The 17,230-nt window shown below is 39.1% G+C and overlaps 1 protein-coding gene across 1 annotated transcript; it reads left to right on the forward strand.

Annotated features, from left to right (window-relative positions):
• The first annotated feature begins 11,045 nt into the window (after window positions 1–11,045).
• LOC109431657 (nucleolar GTP-binding protein 1-like) lies at window positions 11,046–16,555 on the forward strand. The gene is made up of 4 exons (XM_062852626.1): window positions 11,046–11,205; window positions 11,304–11,578; window positions 11,906–13,385; window positions 16,215–16,555. Exons 1-4 carry the CDS (start codon window positions 11,158–11,160, stop codon window positions 16,368–16,370), a joined length of 1,959 nt encoding a protein of 652 aa, XP_062708610.1. The 5' UTR covers window positions 11,046–11,157; the 3' UTR covers window positions 16,371–16,555.
• Window positions 16,556–17,230: the final 675 nt, after the last annotated feature.

A 17,230-nucleotide genomic window follows, 5' to 3' on the forward strand; every position in this document is an offset into this window, starting at 1 on the left:
TCAGAGCTTGAATGCTGGTACGCCGACCCATGCGTGGTTAGACGAGACGGAGCAAACTTCCGATGGCGGTCTGCTGATGCAGATTGTCCAGGTGTTGAGTATTTTCGTGTTAATTCCAGGAAGTGATCTGCTCAAACATCGGAGAAAATCAACAACACAGCAGCAAGGTAGGAGGAATACGTAAATACGAAGAGCCGGGGTAGTAAGTTGGTTTTCCGAAAAAATGGATCCTGATAATTATTTGAATACAAATCAAGTTACCGTGACATCACCTAGTTCAAATCACCTTTTTCTGTTCCTAATTTCGTTCAGGAGTTCTTCAGGGATTCCCAATTCGGTTCCTTTCGGCAAGATACTCTTCTAGGACTTCCTTCAGCGAATCATTTTTTTTCCAGGGTTCCTTTAGGAGTTCCTTTGGGAATTTGTCCAGGGCTTTTGTAGGAGGTTCCTGTAGTTCCTTTAAGAAATCTATCATGGAATCTTTCTAGATTATATTTGAAGATTCCCACTGAATTCCTCCTGAAATTTTCTCAGAGATTCTTCTAGCAGTTCCTTCAGCCAGGAGCTCATTCCGGGATATGTGCATGGGTTCTTTCTGTGATTCGAGCGGGTTCCTTCACATGTTATCCCGGTATTTATTTGGGAATTCCTCCAGGAATTCCTTCAAAATTTATTTCAGGAGTTCCTTCAGGGATTTCTCAAGTAGTTCCATTGGTGAGGCATTTCTCAAAGAATTCCATTAGGATCGTCCCAGGAGTTCCCTCAGAGATTTCTTCAGAGAATCCTCCTGAAGTTTATACACGAACTCATCCAGGATTTCTTTCAGGGATTCCTACTGGAATCCCTTCAGTGAATCCTCCTGGACTTCTTCCAAGGATTCCTTCACCGGTTCCTCAGTTTTTTTAGGCATTCCTCCAGAATTTCCTTCTTGGTTTATTCCAGAATTTTCTTTAAAGATTTCTCAAAGAGTATCTGTAGGGATGCTTCCAGGAGTTCTTTTAGGATTTTATCAAGAAGTTCCTTTAACTTTCATGCCAGGAGGTTCTTGGATTTTTCTAGGAGTTCCATTAGGTAACCTACCAGAAATCTTTCAGGGATTTCCTCCTGGCAATATTCCTCTAGGTCTCTAGGAGTTCCTTCAGTGAATCTTCCTAAAGTTCATTCAGAAATTCCTCCTTTAGGGACTCCTCTTGGAGTTACGGCAAGAATTTTTCCAGGACTTATCCAAGAATTTCTTCACAGTTTCATTCAATAGTTTCTTCAATGTTTATTGCAGGAGTTCCTTCAAGAATTTTTCAAGTGGTTGCATTTATGATTCTTCCAGGAGTTCTTCCAGATAATCCTCTTAGAGTTTTTTCATGGATTCCTCTTGGAAATCTTTCAGTGAATCCTTCTGAAGTTCTTCCAAAAGATTTATTCAGGGATTCCCTGAATTCCCGGCAAGCATTCCTCCAGGAGTTCCTACAAAATTGGTTCCGGGAGCTCCTCGATGGAATTTCTTCAAAATTCTTCAAAGAATTCCTTCAGGGATTCCTCCAGAAGTTCTTTTTCAGAACTTTACCCAGCAACTTCTTCTCAAATTCCTTCAGGAGTGTCTTTAGAGTTTAATGCAGGAGTTCATTCAGGGATTGCTCAAGGAGTTCACTCAGGGATTCTTTCTTTAATGGATTCCCCGTGGAGTTTTTACAGAAAATTTCTTCAGGGATTCCCTAAGTACCCTGAAATCATTCCTTCAAGATTTATTTCGAGATTTCTTTTAGGAATTCCTTAATGCTATTAGATGCAATTAGAAAACCTTCAAGGAGTTCCTTTAGGGATTCTTGCAAGAGTTTTTTTTAGAATTTTATCCAGCAACTTCTTGATAGATTCCTTCAGGAATACATTTAGAGTTTAATCCAGGAGTTCCTTCAGGGATTGCTCAAGGAGTTCCCTTAGCGATTCTTCCAGAAGTTCCTCCAGAGAATCTTCCTAGAATTCTTTAATGTATTCCCCGTGGAGTTTTTCTTCAGGAATTCCCTGAATACCCTGAAATCGTTCCGCCAGAAGTTCCTTCAAAATTTATTTCGGGATTTCCTTTAGGAATTCATCAAGGGAGGCTATTAGAAAATCTTCAAGGAGTTCATTCAGGGATTCCTCCAGGAGCTGCTTCAGAACTTTATGAAGGATTTTTTTCACAGATACAGTATTTTACAATAAAAATGCACCGAAGATGTTTTCCTACACAAACTAGTCAGCTTTGGATTGCCATGTCTTAGTTTTTTCTTAATCGATTGTTTTCAATTTTCTTTGACGAACTACTAAACTCTTCAATTTTCAAAAACTAATGAAGAAGTTCGGTGAAAACTATTGATACAAAAGTTACAGATAGGTTGAGTTTTGACTATAAAAATGCACTAAGACAAAAAATATAGTAAAAAATGCTGAAGTCAAATCATGTTGGTCTCTTCAGCAAATTTATTCGTCATCACAAAAGAAACATATTTACCGCACACACCATAATGACAATTAGTTTTTGTTTTTTTTTTTGTCTTGGTGCGTTTTTATTGTTAAAATTCAACCTCTCTGTAACTTGTAGTTCGTTACAGAAAAATAAAAACAATCGGTTGAGAAAAAACTGAGATATGGCAATCCAAAGTTGACTTTTGTATGGGAAAACGGCTTTGGTGCATTTTTATTGTCCGATTCTGTACCTTCTGGTTTAATCCAGGAGTTTCTGCGGATTTTTTCAGACCTTTTGTCTCGCGGTGCACTTTTTGGAAACAAGCGGACACACGAAGCACTTGATCAAAAGTTTTAAGATTGTCAATATTGCCTTTTCAGAATATTTCGAGAGAGGTTCGAAGGAAAACATGTTCAATACACCGTGTCCAATAAGTTCTCATACAAAATCAAATCGAATTCATTTCACATCTGTAATTAGGATTTTAAAGTAAATTTATTTATTGAAAGGCCAACTAACACTGACCAAATACAGCATATGTTTTGGAAATAATTGTCCTTTATCCTTCTTTGCTGATCGTTTCTGTGCCGTAAGTCCATTGCAGCTGGAACGCAACTTTTTTGGATAGGCAACTTTTTTTCCCCAACAAAAAAATTCAACATGCTGTAACTTTTCATAGAGTGCATCAAAAAATCCCAAATTTTGACCTATTATATGTGCATCATGGGTACAAATTTAGAGTCGATTGAATAATTTTACGCGAAGTAAGAATCGTTCGGGTAAAACACTATTATTGATACAAATAATTTTTGAACTGTCATATCTTGGAAACCAGTGAACCGAATTGAGTGATTTTTTTAACGTTCATCAACAATATATGGATACTTAATACGACGTTATAAAATGTAATATTTTCTCACGGCGAATTAAGTTACACCGGGTTGAAATTTTTACCCATATAGAGGAAAATAAGTCAAATTTACAATACCACACAAAAACTACTAAATGTGTTCTTTCTTCAATCTGTATGGGCTCTAATATATCTGATTAGAGATAACTTGAGAACAGGAGTGGAAAATTTTTGGATATCAACACTACAATTTATTGACAACTAGCTGTCCTGGCAAACGTTGTCTTGCCAAGCCAAGTGCCAAGCTGTGGTGGTTTGACAACTGTTGAGCTCATAACATCACCGCACTCTAGATTGGTTTTATACCTATCGTGTTGATTTCTTACCAGCTCATGAAAAATATGTACTTTATCAATTTTCTTACTTTTCTAGTTGATTTACGTAACTTTTTGTAGGTACATATAAACACAGCCACCACGAATACGCATCAAGCCTTGCAAGAGTCGTGCTGATCGGTTCATCCGTTCTTGAGTTTTGTTGCCTCAGAGGAACTTCTAACTCATTTTCATATAGATATAGATGATGTAAAAAAATTACATTTTTTTTTTGAAAAACATCCAAAAAATATCAATCCATGATAACTTTTTTCAACGTTCAAAAAGTACCTATGTTATAACAGTTTGTGAAGCATTTACATATTTACATTTACAGTTCGTGTACGTTCAAAATTTCATTTAATTCGGTTCACTTGTTTCCGAGATATGACAGCTCAAACTCAAAAATGAGTTGTCTAAAAAACAGTGTTTTACCCGAACGGTTCTAACTTAAATAAAACATAAATCAATCGAACCCAAATTTGTACCAAAGATGCACATATAATAGGTTGACAAACAGTCAAAATTTGAGATTTTTTGATGCACTCGATGAAAAGTTATAGCATGTTGAACATTTTTGCGAGAGAAAAAAAGTTGCCTATCCCAAACATTTTGGCCACTCCCTGTAGTATATTAAACTTAACAACAGTTACGAATTCGTTCTAGTAGTAATTTTCACCTATTTTTAATTTCTTACAGTTTCGTCTGGAAATAACTCTCATAGGCATCCCCCTCCTGGCCACCTACAGCATTGAACTAGTTTAAAAAACATCCTTATTTTACTGTTATTATTATTTTTATAACCAATAAAATCAACCTTAGGGGTGGGGGTGTTTTGTTGGGCTGTATAAAAAAATCCGAAAATTCACGGGTAGGTTTTACTATGTTAAAACTATCAAAAAGCGGGTAAGTGATTAATGTATCTATTTTTAAAGTATGAAGCTTCGATGTGATGCAGTAATGTCTATTTTTTAATCATACACTTTCGCCTACTAATTTGTAATAGTGCATACGTAATTTTGATCACCTGGTTCACCAAGTTCTCTCAGTTGCGAGGTGACCCATTGTTATTATTGTGACGCATTGCAAGTCCACTAATCATATTCTTCTTCCTAAAACTTTGAAACAGTTCGTAAGTGATTCCATCGTTTAACCACATAATCAAATTTGGTTCACCAAGTTATGAGGTGACTAGTATTCACCAAGTTCTCTCAGTTGCGAGGTGACGCATTACTAGATTGTTCCTCCTAAAACTTTGAAACGGTTCATAAGTGATTCTATCATTTAATCACATGATCAAATTTGGTTCACCAAGTTCTCCCAAGTTAAGAGGTGACTAGTATTCACCAAGTTCTCTCAGTTGCGAGGTGACGCATTACTAGACTGTTCCTCCTAAAACTTTGAAGCGGTTCATAAGTGATTCCATCGTTTAATTACATAACTAAATTTGGTTCACCAAGTTCTCCCAAGTTACGAGGTGACTAGTATTCACCAAGTTCCCACAGTTGTGAGGTGACGCATTACTAGATTCTTCCTTCTAAAACTTTGAAACGGTTCATAAGTGAGTGATTCTATCATTTAGTCACATAATCAAATTTGGTTCACCAAGTTCTCCCAACTGACGAGGTGACTAGTAATCACCAAGTTCTCTCAGTTGCGAGGTGACGCATTACTAGATTGTTCCTCCTAAAACTTTGAAACGGTTCATAAGTGATTCTATCATTTAATCACATGATCAAATTTGGTTCACCAAGTTCTCCCAAGTTACGAGGTGACTAGTATTCACCAAGTTCTCTCAGTTGCGAGGTGACGCATTACTAGACTGTTCCTCCTAAAACTTTGAAGCGGTTCATAAGTGATTCCATCGTTTAATTACATAACTAAATTTGGTTCACCAAGTTCTCCCAAGTTACGAGGTGACTAGTATTCACCAAGTTCCCACAGTTGTGAGGTGACGCATTACTAGACTGTTCCCAAGAAACAGAACTAGCTGAATAACAGTTTCTTAAGCTAAAGTTTGCTTAAGAGTGGTTTGTTCCACTCTTGTACAGCGAATATGTTTGTTGGGTTCCTCCTAAAACTTTGAAACGGTTCATAAGTGATTCTTTCGTTTAATTACATAATTAAATTTGGTTCACCAAGTTCTCCCAAGTTACGAGGTGACTAGTATTCACCAAGTTCTCTCAGTTGCGAGGTGACGCATTACTAGATTCTTCCTCCTAAAACTTTGAATTACTAGACTGTTCCTCCTAAAACTTTGAAACGGTTCATAAGTGATTCTTTCGTTTAATTACATAATTAAATTTGGTTCACCAAGTTCTCCCAAGTTACGAGGTGGCTAGTATTCACCAAGTTCTCTCAGTTGCGAGGTGACGCATTGCTAGATTCTTCCTTCTAAAACTTTGAAACGGTTCATAAGTGAGTGATTCTATCATTTAATCACATAATCAAATTTGGTTCACCAAGTTCTCCCAACTGACGAGGTGACTAGTAATCACCAAGTTCTCTCAGTTGCAAGGTGACGCATTACTAGACTGTTCCTCCTAAAACTTTGAAACGGTTAAGTGATTCTATCGTTTAACCACATAATCAAATTTGGTTCACCAAGTTCTCCCAAGTTACGAGGTGACTAAAATTCACCAAGTTCTCTCAGTTACGAGGTGACGCATTACAATATTCTTCCTCCTAAAACTTTGAAACAGTTCATAAGTGATTATATCGTTTAATCACATAACTAAATTTGGTTCACCAAGTTCTCTCAAGTTACGAGGTGACTAGTATTCACCAAGTTCTCTCAGTTGCGAGGTGACGCATTGCTAGATTCTTCCTCCTAAAACTTTGAAACGGTTCATAAGTGATTCTTTCGTTTAATTACATAATTAAATTTCAAGTTACGAGGTGACTAGTATTCACCAAGTTCCCACAGTTACGAGGTGACGCATTACTAGATTCTTCCTCCTTAAACTTTGAAACGCTGAAGTGATTCTACCGTTTAAGGTTGAAGGATTCGTCATTGACATAATCGTCATCATTGAAAACTCGAAAGCAGTTTTCTCGTTCATAACTGAGATTTCCGTAGTGAAAATGTATTCACTGCATTCCGCGTGGAGAATGTATTACAGTGAATACATTTTCAATTGAAACATTTTAGATTTGAGCGAGAAAACTGCTTTTGAAATTTCAATGATGACGGTTATGTCAATGACGAATCCTTCAACCTTAATCGCATAATCAAATTTGGTTCACCAAGTTCTCCCAAGTTACGAGGTGACTAGTATTCACCAAGTTCTCTCAGTTGCGAGGTGACGCATTACCAGTGTTGGTAAAAACTCAAATTCTCAAATCTCATGGTTGAGTTGTTTCACGCGCGATTCTTGACTCGTCAAACTCACCGCTGAAAAAATCATGCATGAGTTGACTCGCGATTTCACTCATTGTTTTATTTCTTGGTGTTCTTAATATTTATATCAAAGTTTTTAGGATTACATGATAGAACAAAAGCAAATCTAGCGTACAATAACATTGAATGCCGTTCAAATTGATTTGGATTCGTTTTATCAGCGAACGAGATTTCGGCGCTTGACTCGTGAGAGCGAGATTTTGCATGAAAACCTCGCGCGTGAGAAAATGATTCAGAATCGCGCGCGAGTTTGCTCACGCAGGAGCGGTTCATGAGTCTGCTTTGAATGTGATTTTACCAACACTGCGCATTACTAGACTGTTCCTCCTAAAACTTTGAAGCGGTTCATAAGTGATTCCATCGTTTAATTACATAACTAAATTTGGTTCACCAAGTTCTCCCAAGTTACGAGGTGACTAGTATTCACCAAGTTCTCTCAGTTGCGAGGTGACGCATTACTAGGTTCTTCCTCCTAAAACTTTGAAACGGTTCTTTAGTAATTCTTTCGTTTAATTACATAATTAAATTTGGTTCACCAAGTTCTCCCAAATTACGAGGTGACTAGTATTCACCAAGTTCTCTCAGTTGCGAGGTGACGCATTACTAGATTCTTCCTTCTAAAACTTTGAAACGGTTCATAAGTGAGTGATTCTATCATTTAGTCACATAATCAAATTTGGTTCACCAAGTTCTCCCAACTGACGAGGTGACTAGTAATCACCAAGTTCTCTCAGTTGCGAGGTGACGCATTACTAGATTGTTCCTCCTAAAACTTTGAAACGGTTCATAAGTGATTCTATCATTTAATCACATGATCAAATTTGGTTCACCAAGTTCTCCCAAGTTACGAGGTGACTAGTATTCACCAAGTTCCCACAGTTACGAGGTGACGCGTTACTAGATTCTTCCTCCTTAAACTTTGAAACGCTGAAGTGATTCTACCGATTAATCGCATAATCAAATTTGGTTCACCAAGTTCTCCCAAGTTACGAGGTGACTACCCAACAAACATATTTGTTGCACAAGAGTGGAATAAAGCACTCTTAAGCAAACTTTAGCTTAAGAAACTGTTATTCAGCTAGTTCTGTTACTTGAGTAGTATTCACCAAGTTCTCTCAGTTGCGAGGTGACGCATTACTAGACTGTTCTTCCTAAAACTTTGAAGCGGTTCATAAGTGATTCCATCGTTTAATTACATAACTAAATTTGGTTCACCAAGTTCTCCCAAGTTACGAGGTGACTAGTATTCACCAAGTTCCCACAGTTGTGAGGTGACGCATTACTAGACTGTTCCTCCTAAAACTTTGAAACGGTTCATAAGTGATTCTTTCGTTTAATTACATAATTAAATTTGGTTCACCAAGTTCTCCCAAGTTACGAGGTGGCTAGTATTCACCAAGTTCTCTCAGTTGCGCGGTGACGCATTACTAGATTGTTCCTCCTAAAACTTTGAAACGGTTCATAAGTGATTCCATCGTTTAATTACATAATTAAATTTGGTTCACCAAGTTCTCCCAAGTTACGAGGTGGCTAGTATTCACCAAGTTCTCTCAGTTGCGAGGTGACGCATTGCTAGATTCTTCCTTCTAAAACTTTGAAACGGTTCATAAGTGAGTGATTCTATCATTTAATCACATAATCAAATTTGGTTCACCAAGTTCTTCCAACTGACGAGGTGACTAGTAATCACCAAGTTCTCTCAGTTGCAAGGTGACGCATTACTAGACTGTTCCTCCTAAAACTTTGAAACGGTTAAGTGATTCTATCGTTTAACCACATAATCAAATTTGGTTCACCAAGTTCTCCCAAGTTACGAGGTGACTAAAATTCACCAAGTTCTCTCAGTTACGAGGTGACGCATTACAATATTCTTCCTCCTAAAACTTTGAAACAGTTCATAAGTGATTATATCGTTTAATCACATAACCAAATTTGGTTCACCAAGTTCTCTCAAGTTACGAGGTGACTAGTATTCACCAAGTTCTCTCAGTTGCGAGGTGACGCATTGCTAGATTCTTCCTTCTAAAACTTTGAAACGGTTCATAAGTGATTCTTTCGTTTAATTACATAATTAAATTTCAAGTTACGAGGTGACTAGTATTCACCAAGTTCCCACAGTTACGAGGTGACGCATTACTAGATTCTTCCTCCTTAAACTTTGAAACGCTGAAGTGATTCTACCGTTTAACCGCATAATCAAATTTGGTTCACCAAGTTCTCCCAAGTTACGAGGTGACTAGTATTCACCAAGTTCTCTCCGTTGCGAGGTGACGCATTAGGTACTAGATTCATCCTCCTAAAACTTTGAAATAGTTAAGTGATTCTATCATTTAACCACATAATCAAATTTGATTCACCAAGTTCTCCCAACTTGCGAGGTGACTAGGACTGAAATCCCAAAACAGGAACTTCGACGGCAAGCGAAAATGGTACAGCAAAAGTTGTAGGACTGTGATATGGGTTCAGATTAGCTAGTGTATGGATTGAAATGTAAAAATTTAATCAATGTTTTGATTCAATAACACTCGAGTAAAAGTTTGCTTCCGATGTCGCCGTTCAATGAAACCAAGCAGGGCGATGAACCACGTTTCGAAGAATCCTCGGTTGGCATAATACTATTTGCAATTCGGCGGAACTGTGGACGTTACGGCGACCATCCGGAACCAGATTAGGCTGCTCTGTATAATTGCCGTAGCAGATGGTGGTCATCGAGTAGAGGTGGGTGTCGGTTTTCACGATGCCCAAGCGGCGCCGACTCGGATATTTTGTCGTGTTCGCCACCCACAGATTCCACTGGTATAAGACTCCGGGCAAACATGTCTGAATTACTGCTCATTATTTATTTGGGTTCTTCATAGCCACACTGGAACCTGGACAGCTTCCGCGCCAGAGTTTATGTTCGGCCGATTCCTTCATCTTCCTTAGACTCCAGGAGGTACTTGTTCACCAAACTAAAAAAAAAACACGTTAATGAGTTCAGTATTGGGCGTGGATAGTTTTGGTACCACAAACTTACCATGGCTGGCAGGCTGTTGAATTTGCAGCTTTCTCTAGAGCTATAGCTCTGCGTACTCATTCTGGAAAAGGCGATTTCCGGCATCTTCCTACAGTACAGTAAGTGCATCGTTTTGACCACCAGTAGATAGTATTTGCGAAGCCCCACCGTCTCCAGCGACAGAATCACATTTATAATCGCCTACATCGGACTATTTTTCTCCGCGGTTATTTGCTCTTCACATGCATCCACTCAATCACGTCAGTTTCTTAATAATCACCCGAAATAATCTTGCCCGAAGTATCTTTGCGTTTTCAATATCACTGTTTATATTTTTTATGTTGTTTGGCTGCTGCGATCGCGACTCCGGTGCTGAACTGCCCACACAAAGGAACTGTCAAAATGTGGTTGTGGTAGGTTTACCGTACTGCACCGTTCTCAGCGCAGAATGAAAAACATTAATCATTTTCCGTACTCATTTTTAATTAAATATATCACAAATACTTCGTTTTATGAAAAATAAAATACAAATTTAAAACAATGCACTTAAGGGCGTTTCAAATTTGTTATTTAAAGTTCAACCAGAAGCGAGAAAACATAAAATTCAACCTTCCCTAATCTGGCACAACTACTGTAAATTTGTTTACGCTACAGAGTCACCATCTGTTGGAATTTGTTGGAACATTCAATAGTTTCCATTAGTTTCCGATAGAGTTGAAGAATATTTGAAGCGCCTCTTTCGGTGAAATGTGTCGGAAATCGATGCAGGTAGTTCATTCGCACCACTCAGATTTACCCTAGCGCACAACTTACTGAAATAAAAATAAGCGTGCATAACTCGCTGGTGTCAGTGCTCGCCGCAAGATGTCACGAAGCGTCACTCTCCGCGGCCACTCCCCCGGCTGTCAAACTGTCAAACTGACAACCTCGTGTTGTCGTTTCTGTCTCTCTCCACGCGTGTGCGTTTTGTTGACGTCTGGTGCGCTGTCAAAATTCATTCTTTTCTTCGTACCATCACCTCGTGTTGATTCGGTACAGAACCGTTGTCGGACGGTTTTTAAGTATTTTCCGCGGAAAAGTGCCGGAAAATCAGCCAAAATGAGCATGTACAACTTCAAAAAGATTATGGTGGTGCCGCCAGCAAAGGTAAGTTGGATTTAATTTGTTTAATCTGGTGAAATTGATTGTTTTCAACGACGTCATTTCTAACCTGTATTGACATGGAACTTTTTTTTTTCTTGTAGGCCTTCATCGATATTATGCTATCGAAGACCCAGCGGAAAACTCCGACGGTGGTCCACAAGCATTATAAAATCAGCCGGATCCGTGCGTTTTATATGCGCAAGGTGAAATACACCCAGCAGAACTTCCACGATCGGCTGTCGCAAATCATTCAGGACTTCCCCAAGCTGGACGATGTACATCCGTTCTACGCCGATCTGATGAATGTGCTGTACGATAAGGACCATTACAAGCTGGCACTGGGACAGTTGAATACGGCCAGGCATTTGATTGATACGTAAGTAATGCAATTTATTTTTTGTTTTGATTGGGTGGTTACGGCTCAAAGGAGCAGCTGAAGAATGACCAAACAATTGACCGATGTTACTACCCCGGTTTACGTTATCTATCCACAACTTCAAATTTACACTGCTTAGTCCACTGTTCAACAAAGTGTATTTTACCTTTTAAATTTTATGGTTGATTAAAGAAGCACATATTCAATTCTCCTTTACCTGAAAGTACGTGCTGTGTAAAATTTTTGTTTCAAAGATTGAAAATACGTATAGCTAAGTGATGTATTCAAATTCGTAAGCTAATTTCTTTGCTATGCTCGTCTTTCCAGTGTGGCAAAGGATTACGTTCGGCTGCTTAAATTCGGCGATTCGCTGTACCGTTGCAAGCAGTTGAAGAAAGCCGCTCTCGGTCGGATGGCCACCATTATGAAACGGCAGGCTTCCAATCTTACCTATCTGGAGCAGGTTCGTCAGCATTTGTCCCGTTTGCCATCGATCGACCCCTACACCCGGACCATCATCATCTGTGGTTTCCCGAACGTTGGCAAGTCGAGCTTCATCAACAAGGTGACCAGAGCCGATGTGGAAGTGCAACCCTATGCTTTCACTACGAAAAGTTTGTATGTTGGACACATGGACTACAAATACCTCAGATGGCAAGTGATTGATACTCCTGGAATTCTGGATCATCCCTTGGAGGAACGCAACGTCATTGAAATGCAAGCCATCACGGCAATGGCCCATTTGCGCGCCTGTATTCTGTATTTCATGGACGTTTCCGAGCAATGTGGTCATTCCATTGAAGAACAGGCTAAACTGTTCGACAGCATTAAACCTCTGTTTGTCAACAAGCCGCTTCTGTTGGTTTTGAACAAAACAGACATTCTAACGTTGGATGAGCTGGCTCCGGAGAAGAAGAAAATCATTGAAGACCTTGCTGATGAAACAGAAGAAATTCCAATCATGCAGATGTCCACTGTCACCGAGACGGGAGTAATAGAAGTTAAAACTGAAGCTTGCGAACGTCTTCTTGGTTATCGTGTCGATCAAAAATTGAAGGCCAAAAAGATCGAAGGAGTGCTAAATCGTCTTCATGTGGCGATTCCGGAGAAACGGGACAACAAAGAGCGCCCGCCGTGCATACCGGAGTCGGTACTTGCTGCCAGGGCCGCTAATGCTGAGAAAATCGCCCGTCGCCAGCGCAAACTCGAGAAGGAAATCGAACAGGAAATGGGAGACGAATACACGCTGGACCTCAAGAAGAACTACGCCGACATTGCAGAGGAAGAGCGCTATGACGTTATTCCAGAATTCCTTAACGGCGTCAACATCGCAGATTACATTGATCCAGAGATTTTCGAAAAGTTGGAAGAACTCGAACGTGATGAAGGCCTTCGCCTGGAGTCCGGATTCTACGATCCTCCGCCACTTAATCTGGACGAAACTCTGCTTGAAATCCGCGAAATGGCCAAACAGATTCGTCTCAAGCGATTCCTCCTCAAGGATGCCCGGAAATTGCAGCAGAAGAGCGGCCGACCGGTTATGCCACGACACAAACAGGCCATGGTTCGCGACCGGAAGGTGGACAATCTGCGGAAAACTATGGAAAATCTCGGAGTCGATATGTCCGGAACCGAGCAGTCCAACTTCACCAAGAACCAGGTTGACATCCGACGCAGCTTGGTGCCGGCCGTTGGTGGTCCCAAAACGCCCAAGAAGGATCGCGAGTCGTCCGCTATTGTGAAGGCCACTGGACAGCTGATCAAGAGGAAAACTCCAGGTCACGAGCTGGGCATCAAGGATGTTGTGGTAAGTTTTGCAGTTTTTCTTTGCTAAATAGGGTTCAAGTTATACAATGGAAATTTATACTTAGGGAGGGTTTCTTTCGAATATGTACCTACAGTGTATCAAACTATTGTCCGTACAGCAATTTTTTGGTCAAAATAATTTTTCATTCAAATGATCATAACTTTTTTATACATCTATCAAATACGCTGAAATTTTTATCAATCATGAACCATATATCAAAGCTCCATTGGTAAAATTTTGAGCGAGATCGAATAAGTTTTCTGTAAGTTATAGAACTTTTAGTAAAACTTATAAGATTTTTGAACACATTTTTAAAACATTATATCTCAATATGTACTCGATGGAACTTTTTCAATTTTTTTTTTTGTGATACGGCTTATACCTAAGGCTTTCATATGCAGCTTCATTTCAGGTTTATATTCACTACAAAAAATATGAAAAATCTGTACATGTTCAGAGTGTCATTTGGAAATTTACCATATTTTGATCAATAAAAGTGCCAAGTATTTTTGGCGTTTTTAAACTCTCTTAATGTAATATTTTTATACAGGACCTACTAAACTACATATGAGTAGTAGGTCCTATGAATTTTTCATTCAGTTAATGCATTTTTATTGGCGGAAAACGTTTGGCAGATTATGTGTGCAAAATATGGTAAATTTTTAAATATTGTTAACTGCATAAGCACATTTTTCATATTTTTTGTAGTGAATATAAAACCTCTAAAGTACCTGCATATGAAAGCCTTAGGTATCAGCTGTAACACCAAAAAAATTTAAAAAGTTTCATCGAGTACATACTGAGATATAATGTTATAATTATGTGTCCAAAAATCTTATAAGTTTTTCTAAAAGTTCTATAACTTTCAGAAAACTTATCTGATCTCGCTCAAAATTTTACCAATGGAGCTTTAATATAAGATTAATGATTGGTCAAAATTTCAGCGTTTTTGATTGACCTATAAAAAGTTATGAATATTTGAATGAAAAATTATTTTGACCAAAAAATTGCTGTACGGACAATTGTTTGATACACTGTAGGTAGGGTATACATAAATCTATCAGATAAAAACAATGAAACGCCATTGTAGATCCGGGTGATCAAAATTTTACTAAATGATGCAATTTAATTCTAATATCCGCTTACGTATTTCTGGGCTGGATTATATCTTCCAGGAAGCTTTCATTATATCTTGGATTATATCTTCCAGGAAGCTTTCATTTCAGGCATGTGGTCGATAGCCTTTGCAGTAATGATTAGAATAGCTGAATGTATAATCAATGGCAAACAATTATGTAAGAATCAGATCTCCAAGTCATCTGATATAGTTATACTGATCATGACGCTGCATAGTATATCGAACATTTGTCGAAGTCATTTATGTACCGGGAAAATATAATTCCAAGTTGGAGAGAATATTACAAACTGAGGGAGGGTAATAGGCCCAGTCAGACCCCTGAATGGGCAATGTGGGTTAGTTTATGGGAATGCCATTGAAGGTTTGTAATATTCTCCGAGGCTTTCGAAATCCAACAGGGCGCGTCCCCGGGTTGCGGATAGGGGGAAAAGGGAGATTTTTCACATTTGTACTGTAATCAGCCAATGTGGTATTCAGGGATGGGAACGCTCACTTCGAAAGAGTTACACTCACTTGCTATTTTCTCATCTCAGAAGCATGCAATCAAGAAACGTTGTATGGACGACTTTTGCCTTGGTGTTTTGTCCAAAAGTTTGTCGAATACAATAGGGGTCGCACACGCATACCGATGTCGTGAGGAAGCTGCGAAGGCAACTCTCCACGAGGTGAATGTAAATTACACTCACCTCGTGGAGAGTCGCTTTAACAGCTCTGTCACGACTTTGGGATTCGTGTGCGACTCCTACTCCATTCGGCAAAATTTTAGACAAAACACCAAGGCAAAAGTCGTCCATACAACGTTTCTTGATTGCATGCTTCTGAGCTGAGAAAATAGCAAGTGAGTGTAACTCTTTCGAAGTGAGTGTTCCCATCCCTGGTGGTATTATCTCCTATGGTGTTGTAGTGCGAATGAATGATCTCATTCTATGGGAATTCGAACCTTGTAATGTATTGTTTATCAACTTCAATTTTCTAAGCTTGATAAGGTTTTGAAGACAAACATGAGATGAGAGAATTGCCTAATAGGAAAGTCACATCAGCAAAGCTTTTACATATGCAAATGCTATCCATGGGGTCATGTCTAGCATATAATATGTATGGCAATGACTGATTCTTACCTAGCAGGGGTACTACAAGACCACGCGGACAATTCGATTAAAGGCTTAATTGGGGATAATATATTTTCCAGAACTGAAGGGACATTTTTTCCAGGGTGACTGGCGAGTCGGAGAGGGTAGAAGTTTCCGTTTGTTATAATTGAAAAAATAAACAATCGGGCGCTTTTTCTTTCTATGACTTGCTTGGTATTTTGTGGATTATTGTTTTTTGGTTTTGGAAGGTATGCGATTCACTATTGAGCCTTAAAATTATTTTGCATCTGAATAGCATTGATATTGTCAAGTCTGCACCAACACCCTAATCCCACACCAAAATACCCTTTTCCTATCCCATGGCGTTTATGTGGTCAGCAAAGACTATTCAGCCATTACCCCTCCTTATCATCGGCTTTGGACTGACTTGCGCTCTCATTGCCCCACCAAATGCTGCAAAATGAAAATGAAAATGAAAATATCCGCTTACGTATTTCTCAACCACGGACAAACTTCCATTGAAACCCTTTTGATTACTAATTCGTATCAACATAGCAATATCTCATTGTTCATTATTCTTCTATTTCTATTCCCCAACAGCTCAAGAAGAAGGCCAAGGTGATGGCGAAGCACGACATTGCCAAGAAGGTTACGAAACTTGCCCGCAAGGGCGAAGCCGATCGTCACATACCGGATCTAAAACCGAAACATCTGTTCGCTGGCAAACGAGGCGCAGGAACTACGGATCGTCGTTAATTGCGGTAATTTTTGGCGATTTGTTTATAAGATTCTGCTTCGTGTGATTGATAAGGTATGTGCGAGTTAAGTATGTTTCGTTCGTTAAGCTTCTATTGCTATTTTCTTCTTGATTGTATTGTTCATTGGCAACGCAGACCATAACTGAAATAAGATTTACATATAAATGATGATTTATATAACAATCAGTTTGAAGTTATTTTTCCGAAATGCTCATGACTGTGATGACAGTTTCTGAAAATCTCATAATAAATTTTGAATCGATCTTATATAATTCTCTTCCACCGGAAGCTATACCTATGGAGGCAGCCCCATCACGGTAAATAGGAGACCTTAGGCAAAAAGCTTCTCGAATCTCAAAAACCGTTACAGAAACCGAAAATGAAAGATTACAAACTAACCCAGCAGGGTACACTAGCGCAATTAGCCAATAAGGCATGCCGTATGAAGCTTCAGATCCTAGGACTGCGCGAAGTCCGTTGGTCGAACTTTGGAAAACACAGGATTGGCGTCGGGCCAAATTCTGCTATACTCTGGAATACGAGGCCTACGAACACGCTCCTCGTCTTCGTGGAGTTGGTTTTCTGCTCAGCACTCACGCCCACACTGCGCTCATGAAGTGGGACGTCGCCTTGCAAATTCTGCAAATACTTAGCAGACGTTTTGTGTTCTTCGTGCTGGAAAGCTCGCAACACTTCATAGAATTATTACCATCAGCTAGGTTTATGAAATACCATTAGAGTTGCTTACCAATCTCATTTTACTGTGGGTGTCTCACATATGTATATGCATCAAGGTATAAAAATGTGTATCTTTGATAAGCATTGTTTATGAACACGGTATCGATACCGCGCTGCTTT

Source organism: Aedes albopictus, chromosome 2, assembly GCF_035046485.1.
Source record: "Aedes albopictus strain Foshan chromosome 2, AalbF5, whole genome shotgun sequence".
NCBI classification, from domain to species: domain Eukaryota; kingdom Metazoa; phylum Arthropoda; class Insecta; order Diptera; family Culicidae; genus Aedes; species Aedes albopictus.

Excerpts from the sequence above, each read along its gene's own strand:
- LOC109431657 (XM_062852626.1), top strand. The coding sequence starts at position 11,158 with ATGAGCATGTACAACTTCAAAAAGATTATGGTGGTGCCGCCAGCAAAG. Across the intron at positions 11,206-11,303 it reads TGGTGGTGCCGCCAGCAAAG|GCCTTCATCGATATTATGCT; the intron begins GTAAGTTGGATT and ends TTTTTCTTGTAG. Across the intron at positions 13,386-16,214 it reads TGGGCATCAAGGATGTTGTG|CTCAAGAAGAAGGCCAAGGT; the intron begins GTAAGTTTTGCA and ends ATTCCCCAACAG.